This window comes from Hevea brasiliensis, chromosome 4 (genome assembly GCF_030052815.1).
Source record: "Hevea brasiliensis isolate MT/VB/25A 57/8 chromosome 4, ASM3005281v1, whole genome shotgun sequence".
NCBI lineage: Eukaryota > Viridiplantae > Streptophyta > Magnoliopsida > Malpighiales > Euphorbiaceae > Hevea > Hevea brasiliensis.
This window is the reverse complement of record NC_079496.1, coordinates 19,743,267-19,761,380: the sequence shown is the minus strand read 5'-3', so window position 1 is coordinate 19,761,380 and position 18,114 is coordinate 19,743,267. Positions and strand designations below refer to the sequence as shown.

Below are 18,114 nucleotides of genomic sequence, written 5' to 3'. Positions count from 1 at the left end.
TTCTCTGACGTATAAATTTTGTCAAATCTTATAGACTAAATTAACATGAATTAAATTATAGATTTTATCAAGTTTCAGAGTCATTCCACCTACTCTAATGATTTTACATATGACTTTTAATTATCAATTTTGAAGGTAATAATTAACTCCGCCTAAGTAGTTTGTGTTTAGTCGGTCCCAAGCCCAAATAAAGGAGGAGGGTTGCGGTAGGTGACAACCAGCATAAAAATTTCGTCACTCCTCATGATATGAATTCAAATGGCGTCTTCTACTTACGACGCACTACATCAGAGCCTGGGAGTAGTGAGAAATATGCAAGGGTGTAGGGCATTCACCGAAAGCAACACGTCATGCTAGCACCCGAGTGTGGTATTAAATGAGCAAGGGTTCCCACATCATGGACGGGTGTGGGTAAAGAAGTTAGTCTATAGGACAGATAGTAGAACAGATAGTGGAACAGAACACAAGATAGGCATAGAGAACAATAGAATATATCTTAGAAGGAGATCAATTAGGAAGGAACAGGGTAGGAGGAGAATCAGGGTTGGTACTTAGAATATTGGATCGCTTACAAGAAAACTAATGGAGCTTGTGGATACCTTGGAAAGAAGAAGGGTGAATATTGCTTGCATTCAGGAGACTAAATGGGTAGGAGAGAAAAGCAAGGAAGTGGGTAATTCATGGTACAAACTGTGGTTTACCGAAAAGGAGAGAAACAAGATGCTGTAATAGCTGTGAAAAGAGTAGGAGATAGAATTGTACTAGTAAAGGTAGTATTAGAAGGAGAAACAATAAATGTAGTTAGTGCTTATGCCTCACAAATAGGACTAAATAGTGAGAGTAAATAAAGGTTTTGGGAAGATATGGATGACACAAAGCATACCGAATGAAGAGAATGTTTTCATCGGTGGAGATTTGAATGGACATGTAAGAAGTGATAGGCAAGGTTCTGAGAATATTCATAGAGGTTTTGGTTTTGGCAGTTGAAATGAGGAGAGAAAAAATATCATGGATTTTTCTATGGCATACGACCTAATACTAGCAAATACCTACTTTATAAAAAGAAAATCACATTTAGTGACTTTTAAAAGTGGGCAACATAGAAGCCAAGTTGACTTCCTCTTAACCAGGAAGACAAATAGAGCTCTATGCAAGGATTGCAAGGTCATTCCAGGAGAGGCTTTAACAAGTCAACATCGGTTAGTGGTCTTGGATGTCAAGTTTAGGAACAATTCAAGTAAGGTTAGAAGAAATAGTGTAGCTCAAACAAAGTGGTGGGAGTTGAAAGGAGTAAAGCAAGTGAAGTTTAAAAATGAGCTTCTCGAGTGCGAAGCATAGAAGCTGAATGTGGAGACCAATGATATATGAATACAGATGGCATCAAAGATTAGAGAAGTAGCTAGATAAGTACTTGGAGAGTCTAAAGGACATGGATCACCCTCAAAAGAGAGATGGTGGTAGAATGAGGAAGTACAAAAGGCAGTGAAGAGAAAGAGGGAATGATATAAGAAATTACTTAAGTGTGATAATAATGAGGCATATGAACAGTACAAGATAGCAAAGAAAGAGGCAAAAAAGAGAGTTAGTCAGGTAAGAGGCAGGCCTTTGAAAAGTTATATGAGAAACTTGGAACTAAAGAAGGGGAGAAAGATATTTATAGATTAGCAATAAGGAGAGAAAAGAAATGTCAAGATCTCAATCAAGTTAGGTGCATTAAGGATAAAGAAGGAAAAATATTGGTGAAAGATGTGGACATTAAAGAAAGATGGAGAAATTATTTTGATGATCTCTTTAACAATAGTCAAAGTGGTAATAGCGTGAATATAGACTACAGAGCAATAGAAAAGAATGTGAATTATACTAGAAGGATTAGATTTTTAGAAGTAAAAGGGGCACTTAAGAGAATGAAAGTGGGTAAAGTCTATAAACCAGATGGAATACCAATTGAAGTGTGGAAGTGTTTGGGAGATATGAGAGTGACATGGCTAACTAAATTGTTTAATAAGATTCTAAACTCAAAGAAAATGCCTGAGGAATGGAGGAGAAGTATTTTAGTACCTATTTTTAAAAATAAAGGAGACATACAGAGTTGCTCAAACTATAGGAGAATTAAACTCATGAGCCATACTATGAAGTTATGGGAGAGAGTTGTGGAACATCGACTACGTCATTACACTTCTATCTCTCCCAATCAATTTGGCTTCATACCCGATCTTTCAACTATGGAAGCGATCTTTCTCATTAGAAGCTTGATGGAGAAATATGGAGATATGAAGAAAGATCTACACATGGTTTTTATCGATTTGGAGAAGGCTTATGATAGTGTTTCAAGAGATATCTTATGGAGAGTGTTAGAATAAAAGAGGGAATCTATTAGGTACATACAAGTGTTGAAAGATATGTATGAAGGAGCAACTACTATTGTGCGCATAGTGGGAGGGGACACAAGAGATTTTCCTATCTCAATTAGATTATACCAAGGTTCAGCTGTAAGCCCTTACCTTCTTACATTAGTTTTAGATGAATTGACGAAACATATACAAGAGAGTATCCCTTTGTGCATGATGTTTGCAGATGATATAATTCTGATAGATGAGATGTGAGAATGAGTCAATAGAAAGCTAGAGCTTTGGAGAAGTACTCTAAAGTCAAAGGGTTTTAAGTTAAGTAGAATGAAGATAGAATACATGCATTGCAAGTTCAGTGAAAGCCGAATTGGTGATACGGAATGAGTTAGTTTGGATGAAGTGGTACTGCCCCAAAGTAATCACTTTAAATATCTCGGCTCAATCCTTCAAGTAGATAGAGGATGTGAGGAGGATGTTAGTCATAGGATTAAAGCCGGATGGTTGAAGTGGAGAAGTGCCACGGGAGTTTTATGTGATCGCAAAATTCCTAATAAGTTGAAAGACAAATTTTACCGTACAGCCATACGACCGGCCATATTATATGGTAGTGAGTGTTAGGCACTAAAAGAGTCATATGTGTTTAAGATAAGAGTTGCGGAGATGAGAATGTTAAGGTGGATGAGTGGTCATACTAGATTAGATAAAATCCGTAATGAGAGTATTAGAAAAAAATGTAGGAGTACTGTCAATTGAGGATAAGTTGAGAGAAGGGAGATTGAGGTTGTTTGGTCATATGAAGCGTAAACATACGGAGGCTTCAGCTAGACAAGCAGAGCACATTAGTTTAGAGGATAGAAAGAAAAGAAGGGTTAAACCTAAACTGACTTAGAGGAGAGTAATACAACATGACCTAGAAGCATTACACATTTTCGAGAATTTAATCTAAAATCGTTTAGAATGGAGAAAGAGAATTCATATAGTTAACCCTTAATTCATATAGAATTGAGTTGAGTTGTAGAAGGTATTAATTAGAATTTATTTTTTAAAAAATTGTAATTTAATTTTAATTATAAAATTTTAAAATAATTAAATAATAATTTCCAATACTTTTTACAGTAATATATAAAGTGCTAGTTTAAAAATCAAAACTTAACATCAGTCTCAATTTGGCCAAAAAAAAAAAAAAAAAACTCCAGTCCCAGTGCCACGCAAACATTTTACTTGTAACCTGGCAAAAGAAAACAAGAACACGAGTCTCAAACGAGAAGCTCCTCCTTTGTAAGATGAATTTCTTGACAACGATGCTCCTAACAAGATGATAGATGATCAGTTTCCTTCTGGAAACTAACAGCAGCAGCTCAATTTCAGAACAATTAACAGTGCTCACTCGGAGCATCCTGCTGCGAATATAAATGTGTTGCAGCAGGTGGATCAACGATTATCTGAGCTGCCTCTGTCCCTACTTCTACCAGATAAATCCTCGTTTAAAGTTGCGATTTGAATTAAACGTCAACTGAATACCAGACATAAGGATACAAAAATTGAAACAAGACATGGGTCGGTCAACAGCTAACAGTAGCAGTTGATCAAAATTGGTAGGAATTGTCAGATCCATATTTGCTTCTCATATTGTAACGGTCAAATTTTGGATTATCATACTCTACAGGCTTCATCTCAGCAGGCTTTGGCTCTGGCCCAGCTGCTCCAAAAACCACCTCCCCACTCTTATCTCGTTGGCGATGCCTTGTTTTCTCTTTGTGGCTCCTGGACCTGCCAGAAGAAGGCACCTCACCTGATCCATAGAATTCTGCATATTCTTGTCGTTTTGAGGATCGGTGCTTGCTTGATAAAGAAGGATCCTTAAAACTGGCTGACTTGATCTTTGGTGGCTTCATTTCTGAATAATTATCACCCGCGCTGGGAGTATGGACCTGCTGGGTTTCAGATAAAGAAACAGGAGTACTCTGCCTCTGGACGGATGGGGGTTCAACCTCATCTTCAGGCATCCTCAGGGAATCTTTCAAAGGTGTGAGGCCTTTCTTGGATCCCCTTGATCTAAACCATGAAGGGATTAAGTAGAGGAACATGCTAGCCAATGCCTCGAGTGCTAACTTAGAAAGATCAATCATGAGCTGTCCACAAGATGGCCACTTAGGTTCCTCTTTCATGCTCTCTGTGATAGGAGTTGGTTTCTCCATACTTGGATACTCTTTAAATTCACTTTCTGAGTATTGTTGCTGCATTAAAATAGGCATCAGATTAAGCCAGATATATCAAAAAGGAAATATGTTAAGGGTTACATTTGGACTTATATGCATTATTTTGGATTTGAATTACTGTTTCAAATGCAAAATCATATAATTTTAACATGTCAAATTCAAATACTCTATTATTTGAAATCCAAGTCTATCCATATGGAGCCTAAAGTAACTGAGAATGCATATTTTCATTGATGCAGAAATAAATAAATGTTTTACCCCTCCCAGATCAACTTTTAAGATTGATCTATCTATATATATATATAAAGCAATCATTTTTTTTTGTTGCCATGTGGCATGTTTTCTCCTAATATTGCCATGTGATGACCAGTCTCATCCCAGCAAAAGAAAGGATCAGAGAATCTGTACCCAAAAAAAGAAAAGCAAAAACTCATCCATTGTCAAACTGCAGTTTGGATCTTCGAGTTAATTGGGAGTTTTAAAAGCAAATTTTTCTTGAAAATATTGCCTTTTTGGTAGCCTAGTGTTAATCACAACTTTATACTTATGGCTAATGAGAGAGAAAAATATAATGTACATTGATAGGCTACTACAGGTGTTGGGCAGTAAGCATCTAAACTTTTCACTTTCTCTATCTATTAGAGATCATAAAATTCATAAATTAAATTCCAAAGAAAGAATTATACCGTTCTTGAGAAGAAAGAAGGCGCAAATCCTTGCTGAAGCATACATGTAACATATCCAGCGAGGACAGCACCAATAACCATAAGGAGATCTGCCAAAAGATCCGTTAAGCATCTAGGTTAGTGATAGACAATCTCAAAACCTATGTGATGACAGCGTTCACTTCATTGCTTTTGAATAAAAAATACCTATTTCCTGGAAATATCTCATCTATAAGCATGTCCTTCATAATGCAGCATAGTTTATATGGAAAGTATAAGCAATAAAAGATGGTCTATGTTTATGAGAGAAATAACTTAGATCTGGGTTTTTAATATGGTCCAAGTAATTTGTCACAATAATCATATTAATGAGGTTATATGGGATCGAACCTGTTGCAGTAATTGAACTGGACTCATAATCACAATCTTCTTGGTTGAGAGAGATTTGTCGAAGGGCAGCATTTCCTCTATCAACAACTAACAGAGAGCATGTGGAGTGAACATACACCACATCAAAATCAGTTGAGAATTCCGCATCCTCACTAGGTCCATCCCTGTAGCCAGCAATATTTGATTTCCCACCAGCAATGGTTGTCACACCTGCAAATAATTTCCATACTCAACATCTTTATTTTATATAAATAATCAAGATGTCAACTTTGAAGAAGTTCTACTGATGCTGAGATCATAAGTAGATATAAAATCCTCAAGATTGTATACATGCCTTCATGGAGATACACTTTTGATTTGTAGTTCAATTGTGAAACAAAAAAGTATGTTGACATAATAGTCATAGATATTCACAACCTAGTGTCTGTGGACAAATTGTGCATACCAGCATCTCCAATCTTTCTGATGGCAAGATTCAAGGTATCAGCAACATATACATTCCCTTTATCATCCATGGTTACACCTCTGGGATGATTAAAACGAGCTTCATTTGGTTTTCCATCCACATGCCCTTTATAACCCTGAAATGAACCAGCCACCAATCTGGCCCTACTGTCTGCAATAATAAAAAATAAGACCATAATGCATGACTCCAAAAAAAGGCATTAACTCATGCATTAAATCCCAACTTTTCCCATCATTCCATTCAGTTAATAAATTTTAGGATTCCCCTTCTCTCATCAAGTGAAAAAAGGGCACACACACTTGGTGAGAATTCTGTGATTTTGCGGCTATAAGCTATTATGATCAATAGCTCTCAAAGCATAATTCACATTTTTATCCAGGGGATCTCTTTAGTTTCAGATGCAGGATGGCACTTTGTTGCTAAAATTCTTCTTTTTTCCTTTCATAAAAGGCACACCATATTGGCCACTAGACTTGAATGTAACCTGGGTCATGAAGTGTTACAAGTTGTAAGGAAAGCCAATGATGAGAGGAGCACATATTGACCCAGGTTACATTCCATCACGCCAAGGGTTGAAGTATGCTTAGATTAGCCTAGTATACATCTCATGCACATTATTTAGTTGAATAATTCATAGTTGAATGGACTAACTACTGCATTCTGGCCCTTGAAGATTACAAATTAAGAAACAATGATGTTAAAGAGTGTTGCCACATTTTCTTCCCATTCAAACGCAGCTTAAAATAGTAAAAATGGAAAGAAGAAAGGAAGAAAGAAGGAAAGGAGCAAACCTACATTGGGACAATGGAGGGGTAATTTTAACAATGTTGCTATTAACCTCATCAACAGCATATAGTTCTCCATTATCAGAGACGCGGATTTTGTAAGGAACAACTCCAATTTCATTTCCTTCCACAACAGTCTCCACTAAGTACCCATCTTCAAATTGAAGAACATTCCCATCTGCTTCAAAACAACAAACCACATGATAAATTATCAAAGAGATTGATCATTAACTAACAAATGACAGGTATTACTGATCAAATTACCTGACTGGGGTATTTTGGAGGATGATCTGGCAGTCCATTTGAGAAGAGAAGACAAGTGCTTAACTAATGGCCCTGAGTACCCAAAATTCAAATGCAAAAAATGAAATCATAGGCAGATAAAAAGGGGACCCATTAATCAACTAGATCATTGCAAAGATTTGAACTTAATTTTATAACTACTTGAGAGACCAAAAAGAAAAAGAGATTGATTGGTTTGGCCTTAGAAATTTAGCACCAATTAAACAAAGAGTAAGTGGGTTGTAAACAACTCAAAATGACTCCCAAAAATTACGATTCATTAAAGCATTTAGAGTAAATTAAATCAATACAAGCAGAAGCAAGAGAAATATACCCGCAGGAACAGCATGAGCTTGAAATTGAAAAGTATAAGCAACCAAAAGTGTTAGTACAGAAGCAAAACAGAAATGGGATCTTCTCATAGCTCTTCCCAAACAAGCAAAACTCAGAAAGAGAGAGAGAGAGAGAGAGAGAGAGAGAGAAAGACCAGTTGATAGTTATAAAGGGTTAGAATTTCAAGAAAGCAGCACTGGTTTGGTACCAGCCGTGCGTTCTGCTAGTACAGCATTGGAAGCAGCCAGTGAAGGGGCAAAGATAGCTTTCTCTTTCACTCTCTCTCCAATTGCACGTACTTTTTTTTTTTTTTTAATTTTTCTAAAACCGGATCAGATATCAGACCGGTCTAAATAGAGGTTCCTGGGTTATTCAGTCAAACCGGTTCGGCCCTGGTTCAGACTTCAGGCGTTCAGTCTGTTCAATCACAAGATCAATTGCAGCAAATTGAAGAAAAATACAATCCGCTCATGACTCATCAACACTGTGTTTGCACAGGGGAAAACAAGGAAAGAAAATTTAAAAGAAAAATATTTTTTTAAAGAAAAAAAAAAGGAGACAAAATGAAAAGGAAAATAAAATTTAGAACTTATTTCTATTTTCTCTTTAAATTGAGAAGAAATTGGGAAAATATATTTAAAATTTTAAATAAATTTTAAATTTTATGATTACTCTACAAAAATTTAAAAGCAAAATTAAAATTTTATTATACATAAATAAATTTCTCTCATATCCAAATATAAAAAATAAAATTTTTTTTCTTATTCTTATTATTTTATTTTATTTTCATTTTTTTAATGAAAGTGTTAAATTCATTATTTTGCATGCACCACACAAACGCATAAATTTATCAAAGTAAACTCATGAACATGCAAAATTTTTTGTTTAATATTTTTTTTATCATCTTTGGAATTTAACCTAACTTGATATGATAATTAAAAATATATTATTTATTAGCACATATCATCAGATTCGAGTCCTATTTCTAAATTTCTATTTAGAAAAAAAATTAATTAAAATTATCTATTTGTCTTGAATTAAATATTTTTAATACTCAAATTTATTTCAAATTTAATTTAAATTATTTAAATTTATTTAAAACTCATCAGTGATGTGGCCCAATCGCAAGTGCACGGGTCGTACAAGTAATATAGAAAAATATCGTTCCTACGAGGAGTTGTGTTAATGATTAAATTTTTGATATAAAAAATTGACTAAATTGAACTATTTTGGAAATTAAAGCAATAAATTGATGGGTATTGGAGTATGAAATCTATATGTGCAAAATTAATAATCTATTCAACTATGTAATGATTTAACTAAATTTGCATCAAATTAAAATAAGCAAATTCAAATATGTCATTATTTAAAATGGCAAGTAATTAAATTCAATTAGAAATTGACAATGATAAAAAGGCGATTCCGAAATTCGGGATTTCATATTCAAGCTATTTTGAGATTTTAAATTGGTTATCCAATCGTATGAAACTTATGAGTTTTAAGGAGATTAATTCTTAAATCTTTTGAATACCCTTTCGAGTGAGACAAAGAGTGCCTTAATCAATCTAATCCTACTTTCGTGGAGTTAGAGTTAATTAAGACACATTAAGTTCCTTAATTAATCTGTAAATCCTCTTAATCCTTAGTCTATTTCTAGATCTAAGTTAATTAAGTCCAATTTATTGATTATCTATCACAAGGCCTTCTTCTTTCGGTGCCTCAACCATGGATTAAGAACATCACTTAATGGGATCCTACATTAAGCATGTCATTAAGCATACAAGAAATGAATAAAACTCATTAAGACCACAAAATATGGATTACCCAATCAAAATCCACAAAATATCTCAAATATTATAACCCTTACTCCAGAATCAAATAAAAACTACTCACTATCCATAATATTTACAAGATATTCTGAGTTAATATGGAAATAAAGCTTTAATCTAAGCTAAGAAACAAGAAGCCCAATACTAGAAAGGTAGGAAAAATGCAAGAAAAGAAAGAAATCTCTAAATCTGGTTGGAAATGGTGTGGGAGACGATTGTGACTCTTCAGCTGCTGCCCTCTCCTTTCCCTTCTCTTCCTTTCTTTCTTCCCCTTTTCTAAAATGGGATAAGGATCTATTTATAACTTGTTCTGACATGGAGCCCTAAAATGGTGTGTTTGAGGTGAGATTTTCTGAGGGAATCTTCTGCCAGCTCATTAATGAAGTCTTTGTGGGACTGCATAAATGGACTGCATAAGTCATGCAGTCCCTTATGCAATTTTCGGCTAGTTTCTGGTTCTCTTATGCGAAACTGCATGACCAAGTGCATAAGTTATGCACAATTCTGTGAGGCTGCATAAGGGAGGCACGAATATGCATAAGTTATGCGGTAACTTATGCACAATTCGGCAGATATTGGAACAGTGTTTCTTCTCCTTATGCAGATCTGCATAGCTTATGCGGCAATTTATGCGCAATTTGGCCAATGCATACTTCAACTTTGAAACTTGTTTTTGACATCTTTGGCTGCAGAAATCATTCCTCATAAGTAAAATTTCTTTTTAGTCCTTCAAAAACATAATTTTTCCTACAAAACAAAGTAAAATTTACAAATTAACCAAAATTGACAATTATGAAAAACTAACTAAATAACTAATGAAATTAGTTAAAAGTGACTAATAATCAAATAAAATGGCTATGAAATTAAACCTAAATGATTATGCAAAATGTATGCATCAAATACCCCCAAACTCAAGCTTTTGCTTGTCCTCAAGCAAACTTTAAAATGTGATGCAAATTTTTTTTTTTGGGTGCCTTATCCAAAGAGCTATGAAAATCACCTATTAAAGTAACTTAACACACCTTTAGCCATACCTGCAATCCATATACCCATCCTTCAAAATGTAAAGAATCTAATGCTTATCCAAGCTTTCACCGCTTAGCCATCAAGTCAATCATCATTCAAAATTTCCAAACCAACCAATCAAAAGAGAGAGTCATGCTCAAAAGGAATTCTAGGACAATCAATAGTCAAAGTGTCTCTATATAGAATGATGGAATTAAATGAATGAATGGATAATTTTCTAATCCCATAGGCAAATTCCCTACTCCTATCTCTACTAATGTAGCAAATACTATCAAGAGATCAAAGGTCTTTTTAGGGATGTAATGGGGCCATGGGGTTCAGAATGAGGCTAAGAAGAAAGATGGGTAAAAAGGATTCAAAGCATGAGAATATTTTCAATCTTGACAACATAAGGTACACTTCTTATTTCATTATATTTTTTTCTTTTTTTTTTATATTTATATGGGGGAGAGAAACACACAATGAGGATTGTCAAGTGCTAGCATATTTTACAAAACACAAAAAAATGGAGGGACACTTTGATACTTTAAACTTGTATCTTGCATTTTCTTTTGATGATTGTCCATAAAATTGCCACCCTCAAACTCATTTCTTTTAATACTTTGGGTGGATTTCTTTCATTTTGAATGAGAATAGTGAAAAGCACATATACTAGCACTTTTACAAGACGACAAGCATTTCTTCTCCCTTTTATTGAATTTTTTTTTCTCTCTTTTTTTTTATGTACCTAATGTTATAAATAATTATTCTCATGAAAAGGGTTGGAGTGTTTGGTTCATTGGCTAGGTAGCAATAAGGATTTCAAGAAAAATTAGGGATAAAATGGCTCAAAGGGGTTTGCAAGGGTCAATTTTAATTAGGAAAAGGGCCAAAGGGTTAAAAATGAGAAGGTTTAAATCAAAGAATGCCTAATCATCTCTCTTTTCAGGTACAAGCTGGTATTTCGCCTTGAAAGGTTTAGAAAATTTATTCTAGGATTGGTGAGACATCATTTGACTACCTTATATCCAATAACTCCTTCTAAACATTCCAATCTCTAAAGGACTAGTTGGGTGGCTTTTTGGCTAAGAAGATATAGGCAAGGGATAGACACTTCAAAACTTTGCACCTCTTAGGAAACTTTCAATCCACAAACCCAACTAAAGGTAAGTCAAATCACTCTCATAGACAACTTTTCAATACTCAAGGGATTTGGCAAAAGATTTTAATGCATGATGCATGATTCCTAAAAATGAGTAATGCATTAACTAAATGGAGGAAGTCTATTTGTGTGCAATGTGTGCAATTTCTAAGTGATGTTTAATGTGTGTGTGAATGTATTATGTATATGTATGTATGGATGTATATGTAAAATATTTACAATATATGTAAATGGAATGGGATGAGATGTTCCTATACTCAAAATGTGAAAAATATAACAAAAATCAAAATGCACACCCCCAAACTCAAAATTAGACATTGTCCTCAATGTCTCAAGTAGTGCAGCATTAAAACTCAAAGTAAAGAGTAGTTACCAGGAATTGTGAAATTTAAGAGAAAAAAGAAAGAGTTACCTGGTATAGAGCAGATGAGAGTTCAAGAGATAATGGTGATTCATAAGAAGCTGCACAGGTTATGCAGAATAAAATGCTATACAGAACAGGTGCATAAGGAGGGTGCATAAGCTGTGCAGTTCTGCATGAGTGGCATAAAGGACTGCACAGGCAATGCAGAACATTTGCATAAGGGGATTCACAGCCTGTGCAGTATATTCAAAAGCTGATGCATGATGAGTAGCAAGGAAAAATGTGCAACCACCAGTAGAAGCATGCAAATATATACAATGTATGGACAAGTATGCACAAAAGGGCAGAAAAGGCAATGAAAATCAATGAAAAACTAATGTAATAGCCATCCAATAGAACTTCAAGAAAAACAGAATTCAAAGCAAACTAAAATTGTTTCAACATATCCACAAAGAAAAACTCCTAGAAGTTTGAACAAAAGCAAAATAAAAACTAATCTAATTCTATTGTCTTGCCCTTGTCCAAATATGCTGCTAAGGGACTGGTTGGAGCTGGCTGCTGTCGAAGTGATGGTTCTGGAGGAGGTGATGGAGGTGGAGGTGGCATTCCCAGAAAAACCATGAGCTGCTTCATCATCTCCTTTAATTCTTTCTGCTTATCTCTGGTTTCCATGACAAAATCAAAGAGTTGATCATGACGATCCTTGAGGGTATCAAGACCAGATTCAAGCTTTCTATCCACAAAATATATATCATCACTAAGCCTTTCAAGATAGGTGAATAAGGCTTTAGTGCCTTAGTGTTGAAGGGAGGAGGTGCTGTGGATGAAGAGGGTCCAGCTGCAGAAGGTGTAGGCTGTGCAGAATCTGCTGGGATGTCCTGTGCAGACTGAGTGGGTGGTGTAGGTTCAGTGAGAATCTTTGTTGGGCTGAGTGGGATTGTGCCTCTGGTTGTGCAGTGGGTCTTGTGTCTACTGCTGGTTGTGCAGTGTCAGAAGGTGGCAAACTGAATCCAGTTTTGGACAGGTGTGTAGCATCAAAATATAGAGTGTCTGAAAGTGCTGGTAGTGGATGCTTTTTCGGATTAAAACCAAAATGCTTGGCTATAACAGTTATGAGCCCACCCATGACTATGTCACCTATGGATTTGGTGGCAATATGTAACACATGCTCACAAAAGAAGTAACCATGAGAAACTTTGACTTTGTGAAAAGCACACCATAGCCTGAACAATTCAAATTTTCCAATAGCACCAGAACTAGTCCCTTTGCCCAATATAGTGCTAGCAATAAGCCTATGGATAAATCTAAGTGCAGGGTTTAGTATTTGAGAGGTCTTGGATCTGCCAGCAGAAAAAGTCTGAGGTTGGTTTGTGATAATCCTCCAAAACTGAGTAGCATTCCAAAAACCTTTGTTTGCTACCTCTACCCTTGTATATGGTACCCTAAATAATCCATCAATTGCAAACCCAAAAATGCTATGAAATTGGTCTAATCATAGCTCTCTATTTTGCCCCAAACATCGAAATTTCATAGTTGGCTTGTAATCTATCTCATGCAATTTCAGGGTAGCAGAGAATGAGGAAATAAATTCCAAAACTAGAGCTGGATAAACTATTTCTTGCTTATGCACAAATTCCATCCAACCCAAACCATCAAGGTAGGCAACAATATTATCAAATAAACCAACTGATTGGAGGGCCTCTGTAGAAATGTACCTTGTGGGTTGCACCTTCCTGTCCTTAAGTCTCTTAAAGGTTGCCTTGTGAGCTGCATCAGGAAGGGGCCAAGGTAGTTTGGATACCTGTGTTGTTGCTGAAGGTTGCTTTTTGCTGGAAGAGGGTGATTTGGCTTGTGTGGAGGCTGAAGTTTTGGGATTTTTGGGTGGAGGCTCTGATAGTGGAGTGGTGGGTGGTTCTTTACGTTTTGTGAGAGGAGGTGCAGAAGTCATGGGTCGGGTGGATTTCGACCTGATTTTTCTCTTATAAGTGGCTGTGGGAGGTGGTGGAGGGATTTCTTGTAGAGGGGAATCGGGGTTGGGAGGCCGCATTGCCAAGGGCGAGACTTGGAGAGGGGAGGTTTGAGGGGAATGAGGAGGCGATTCCATGGGGTTGTCGATGGTGAGAATGGAGGAGGTGATGGAGAAAGTAAAAGATGCAGAGGGAAGTTAGGGCAAAGGCGGCGAAAAGAGTAGTGGAGAGGAAGGATGATGCCGAGAAAAATGGTCGTGGGGGGAAAGGTGTGAACAGGAACGTCGAAAAGTGGAGGTGGGAAAGTAGATGCTGAAAAAATTTTTGATTTGAACAGAACATGTGTAAAACTGCATAAGGGGAGAATGGGTGTGCATAACTTATGCACTCTCTTATGCAGGTTTCGGTGGAAGATAAAGAGTGTGAAAAATTGATTATGCAAGAGTGCATAGCTTATGCGCTGACTTATGCAAGTTTTGGCTAAAAATGGAAGTGTAGGAATTGTGGTCATGCAAAAGTGCATAAGCCGTGCACTCTCCTTATGCAAGTCTCGGTAGGTTTTTGAATTCAGAAAAATTGGTCATGCGGAAGTGCATAAGCTATGCGCTCCCTTATGCAAGTCTCGGCAAGTTTTTGGATTTCCAGAAAGCGTGGTCATGCAGAAGTGCATAAGTTATGCACTCCCTTATGCAAGTTTCGGCAGAAAGAGAAAATGCAGGATTTGAAGTCATGCAGAAGTGCATAAGTCATGCACACACTTATGCAAGTTTCGGCAGATATGAAATTTGAAAAAAATGTGGCTATGCAGAAATGCATAAGCTATGCACATCCTTATGCAGTTTGCAACAGAGATGAAAAATGGCAAGAATTGTGGTTATGCAGGATTGCATAAGCTATGCACATTCTTATGCAGTTTTTAGCAAGATGAGAAAATGGCAAAATTTGTGATCTAAAAGCTGCATAAGCTATGCACTTACTTATGTACAATTCAACAAGATTGAGATTACAATTGAAAATGAATTGCAAGTTTGAAAAATATACTAGAATGCAGAAATGTAATTCTATAAAGCATAAATCATGAGAAATTATCACCCAAAAACACATCAATATATACAAAATCCATCACAATTGCATCAAACAAGCTTGTAGAAGTGAGTTTTGCATAAGAGGCATTTGTGAATCATGCCATTTTAATTCAAATTCTGCAAATCAACATTTAGCACATTAAGACTCAATAAAATCTGCATAAAGTTGCATCTATCCACAAATGAGAATGGACTCCCCAAGTTATGCCAAGAAAATACAGTATGTCCACCTTGAATCTCACAACCCAAATAAGCTCAAAACTATAAAAATGACCCACTTACCATCATATTAACATGATAAGCACAAATACTTAAAAGTTACACACCCAACCTCACAAAGAAACATAAGCTATGTGCTGCAGACCCTGCTTTGCTGCAAATTTCATTTTTTTTTTTCTGCATAAACTAAGAAACAGACCTGCACAGGTTATGCAGTAAAAACAAATCAATTTTAGGAGAATTGAAGGACAAAATTTCAGATTCAGAGTCACTCCCCAGCAATTCACCAACCTTCCTCCATTGAAATACATCTACAAGGGACAAGAGTCAACAATGTCAAAAATTGAATTTGGGGAGATTTAAGATAAAAACAAAAGCAATGTAAATAAAAGTAAATCAACAAAAGCAAAATAAAAGAACTTGGGGTGCCTCCTAAGAGCGCTAATTTATGGTCCTTAGCTTGACCCTTTTCATGCTTCATGGTGGCTAGAATTGGAATTTATTGCCTCTGTTTCCAATAGGTGCTTCAATGAATCTATACTTAATTTTCTTTCCATCACATGAGAAGATCCTTATTGCTTTGTTTAAAAATCCAACCATTTCTTTCTTGACGACCTTTGGTGCATCTTTTTCTTTGAGAGATGGTTGCTTGACCTCACTTTTCTCCACTTGCTCAAGTTGAAAGATTGGTGCCAAATGACAAGGTGGATTACTCTTCAAATATTGTACAAATACAACCTCTTTTGGATTTTCATCATTGATAGTCCCTTCATGGATACAACAACGTTCAAGAGAAGCCTTCGGATAGCTCTTTCTAAAGTGCTCTTTTACTAACTCATTAACCATATCAATTCTCAAACAAGAGTTCACATCTTCATGTTGCTTCTTCTTATCATTGCCAATGTTAAAGACTAAATGATCCTCTCCGACTCTGAGAGTAAGCTTTTCACCTTTCACGTCAATCAAAGCACCAGCTGTAGCTAGGAAAGGCCTCCCCAAAATGATTGGGATATTAGAATCCTCTTCCATGTCCAAGATGACAAAGTCAACAGGTATATAGAATTTCCCAACCTTCAGAGGCACATTCTCTAAAATCCCTTCAGGATACTTAATTGATCTGTCAACTAACTAAAGAGAAATGTGGGTTGGCTTAAGATCTCCCATATTGAGCTTCTCATAAATGGAGAGGGGCATGAGGCTAACACTTTCCCCTAAATCACATAAAGCTTTTGTAGAACATGATTCCCCAATGTGGCATGGAATTGAAAAACTCCCTGGATCCTTGAGCTTTGGAGGAAGTTTCCTTTGGAGGATAGCACTGCATTCTTCTGTCAAAGCTACAGTTTCATGATCTTCAAGTTTCCTCTTGTTTGAGAGAATTTCTTTTAAGAATTTTGCATAAGAGGGCATTTGTGAAAGAGCATCATTAAAAGGCACATTTATGTATAGCTTCTTCAAAACCTCTAAGAACTTCCCAAATTGCTTATCAAGCTTGGTTTTTTGAAATCTTTATGGAAAGGGAAGTTGTGGCTTGTAAGGCTCTGGAGGTGTATACTTCTTTTCATTCTCTTCAATTTTCTCTTTACATTTTTCTGCACTTTCTTTCTCACTTTCTTGTTTTTCACTCTCATCAATTTCTTTCTCATATTCTCTCTTCTCACTATTTTCATTTTTCTCATTTTTTTCACTCTTCTCATTATCTACAACTTTCCCACTTCTTAAAGTAATAGCTTGACACTGCTCCCTTGGGTTTTCTGGTTGACTTGGAAGTTTTCCAAAAGACTTAGTACCTGAGGAAGATGCTTGTTGTGCAATCTGATTTTCCAGCATTCTGTTATGTGTTTACATCTGTTCTAGCCTTGTTTTCATCTCTCTCATCTCCTCATCATGCTTATTTTGGTTAGCAAGAATCTGTTGTAATAAAGCTTCTGTAGTGGAACTTTGTTCTTGCTGTTTTGGTGGAGGTGCAGGATTCATGTTTATCTGCTAAAAATTAGGTAATGATTGCCTGTTTTGCTGATATGGAATTCCTTGTTGCTGTTGTGGTTGAAAATTCTGATTTGGAACTTGACTTTGCTGATTTCCCAATGAAAAGTTGGGATGATTCCTCCAAGTTGGATTATAAGTTTGAGAGTAAGGATTCCCCATTTGTTTGTTTCCATAATTGCCAACATATGCAGCTTGCTCTCCATAGTCTACTCCACAGCTGGTAGTTCCTTCTGCATAAGCAACTTGTTGTGAACTTCCAGATGATGATGATGAACTAACCAACATACTTAAATCTTCCATCTTCTTAGCCAAAACATTTGTAAGTGCATCAAACTTTGCATTAATCATGTTGAATGGATCAAGGTCATACATTCCAGCAGCTTGCCTCTTTTGAGATGGAGCTGGTCCTCTTGGACTACTCCAAAGATGAGTATTCTTTGCAATTTTCTCCAATAGCTCATAAGCTTCATCTTCATGCTTCATAATAAATTCTCCTCCTGTTTGAGCATCAATAATCCCTCTAATTGCAAGAGTGACATTTGTGTAAAAATTCTGATTTATCATCCATTTCGGAATGGCATGATGTGGGCATTGTCTCTCTAATTCTTTCCATCTCATCCATGACTCATAAAGAGTTTCATCTTCTGTTGGTCTAAAAGCTGTCATTTGATTCCTCAATTCTTGAGTTTTTCCAGGTGGAAAATATTGTGCAAGAAATGCATCAGTGAGTTGCTCCCAATTTGTGATGGAGTTGTGAGGTAAAGAGTCAAGCCAATCCAATGCTCTATCTTTCAAAGAGAATGGGAAAGCTTCAATCTTGCTGCATCATCAGACACTCCAGGTTGTTTTTGCATATCACAAATCATAGCAAACTTCTTTAGATGTGTGTGTGGATTTTCAGAAGGATGTCCCCCAAATTGAGAATTTTGAATCATTTGAAGAACTCCAAAATCCATCTTGTAACTATTTGCATCAATTCTTGGTCTTGCTATACTTTCTCTCAAGT

General features: G+C 36.1%; 1 protein-coding gene and 1 non-coding gene across 2 annotated transcripts; one reads left to right on the top strand and one right to left on the bottom strand.

Annotated features, from left to right (window-relative positions):
* Positions 1 to 3,599: 3,599 nt before the first annotated feature.
* On the bottom strand, positions 3,600 to 7,806 carry LOC110650014 (uncharacterized). Its single transcript, XM_021804791.2, has 7 exons — positions 7,490 to 7,806; positions 7,138 to 7,209; positions 6,884 to 7,051; positions 6,068 to 6,238; positions 5,623 to 5,832; positions 5,254 to 5,342; positions 3,600 to 4,585 (listed from the first exon to the last, which is right to left on the bottom strand). The coding sequence occupies exons 1-7, from the start codon at positions 7,575 to 7,577 to the stop codon at positions 3,935 to 3,937; spliced, it is 1,449 nt and encodes a 482-aa protein (XP_021660483.2). The 5' UTR covers positions 7,578 to 7,806; the 3' UTR covers positions 3,600 to 3,934.
* Positions 7,807 to 17,682: 9,876 nt separating this feature from the next.
* LOC131179596 (small nucleolar RNA R71) lies at positions 17,683 to 17,789 on the top strand. Its single transcript, XR_009148486.1, has one exon. It is a non-coding gene; the product is annotated as a small nucleolar RNA R71 (small nucleolar RNA).
* The last annotated feature ends 325 nt before the right edge of the window (positions 17,790 to 18,114 follow it).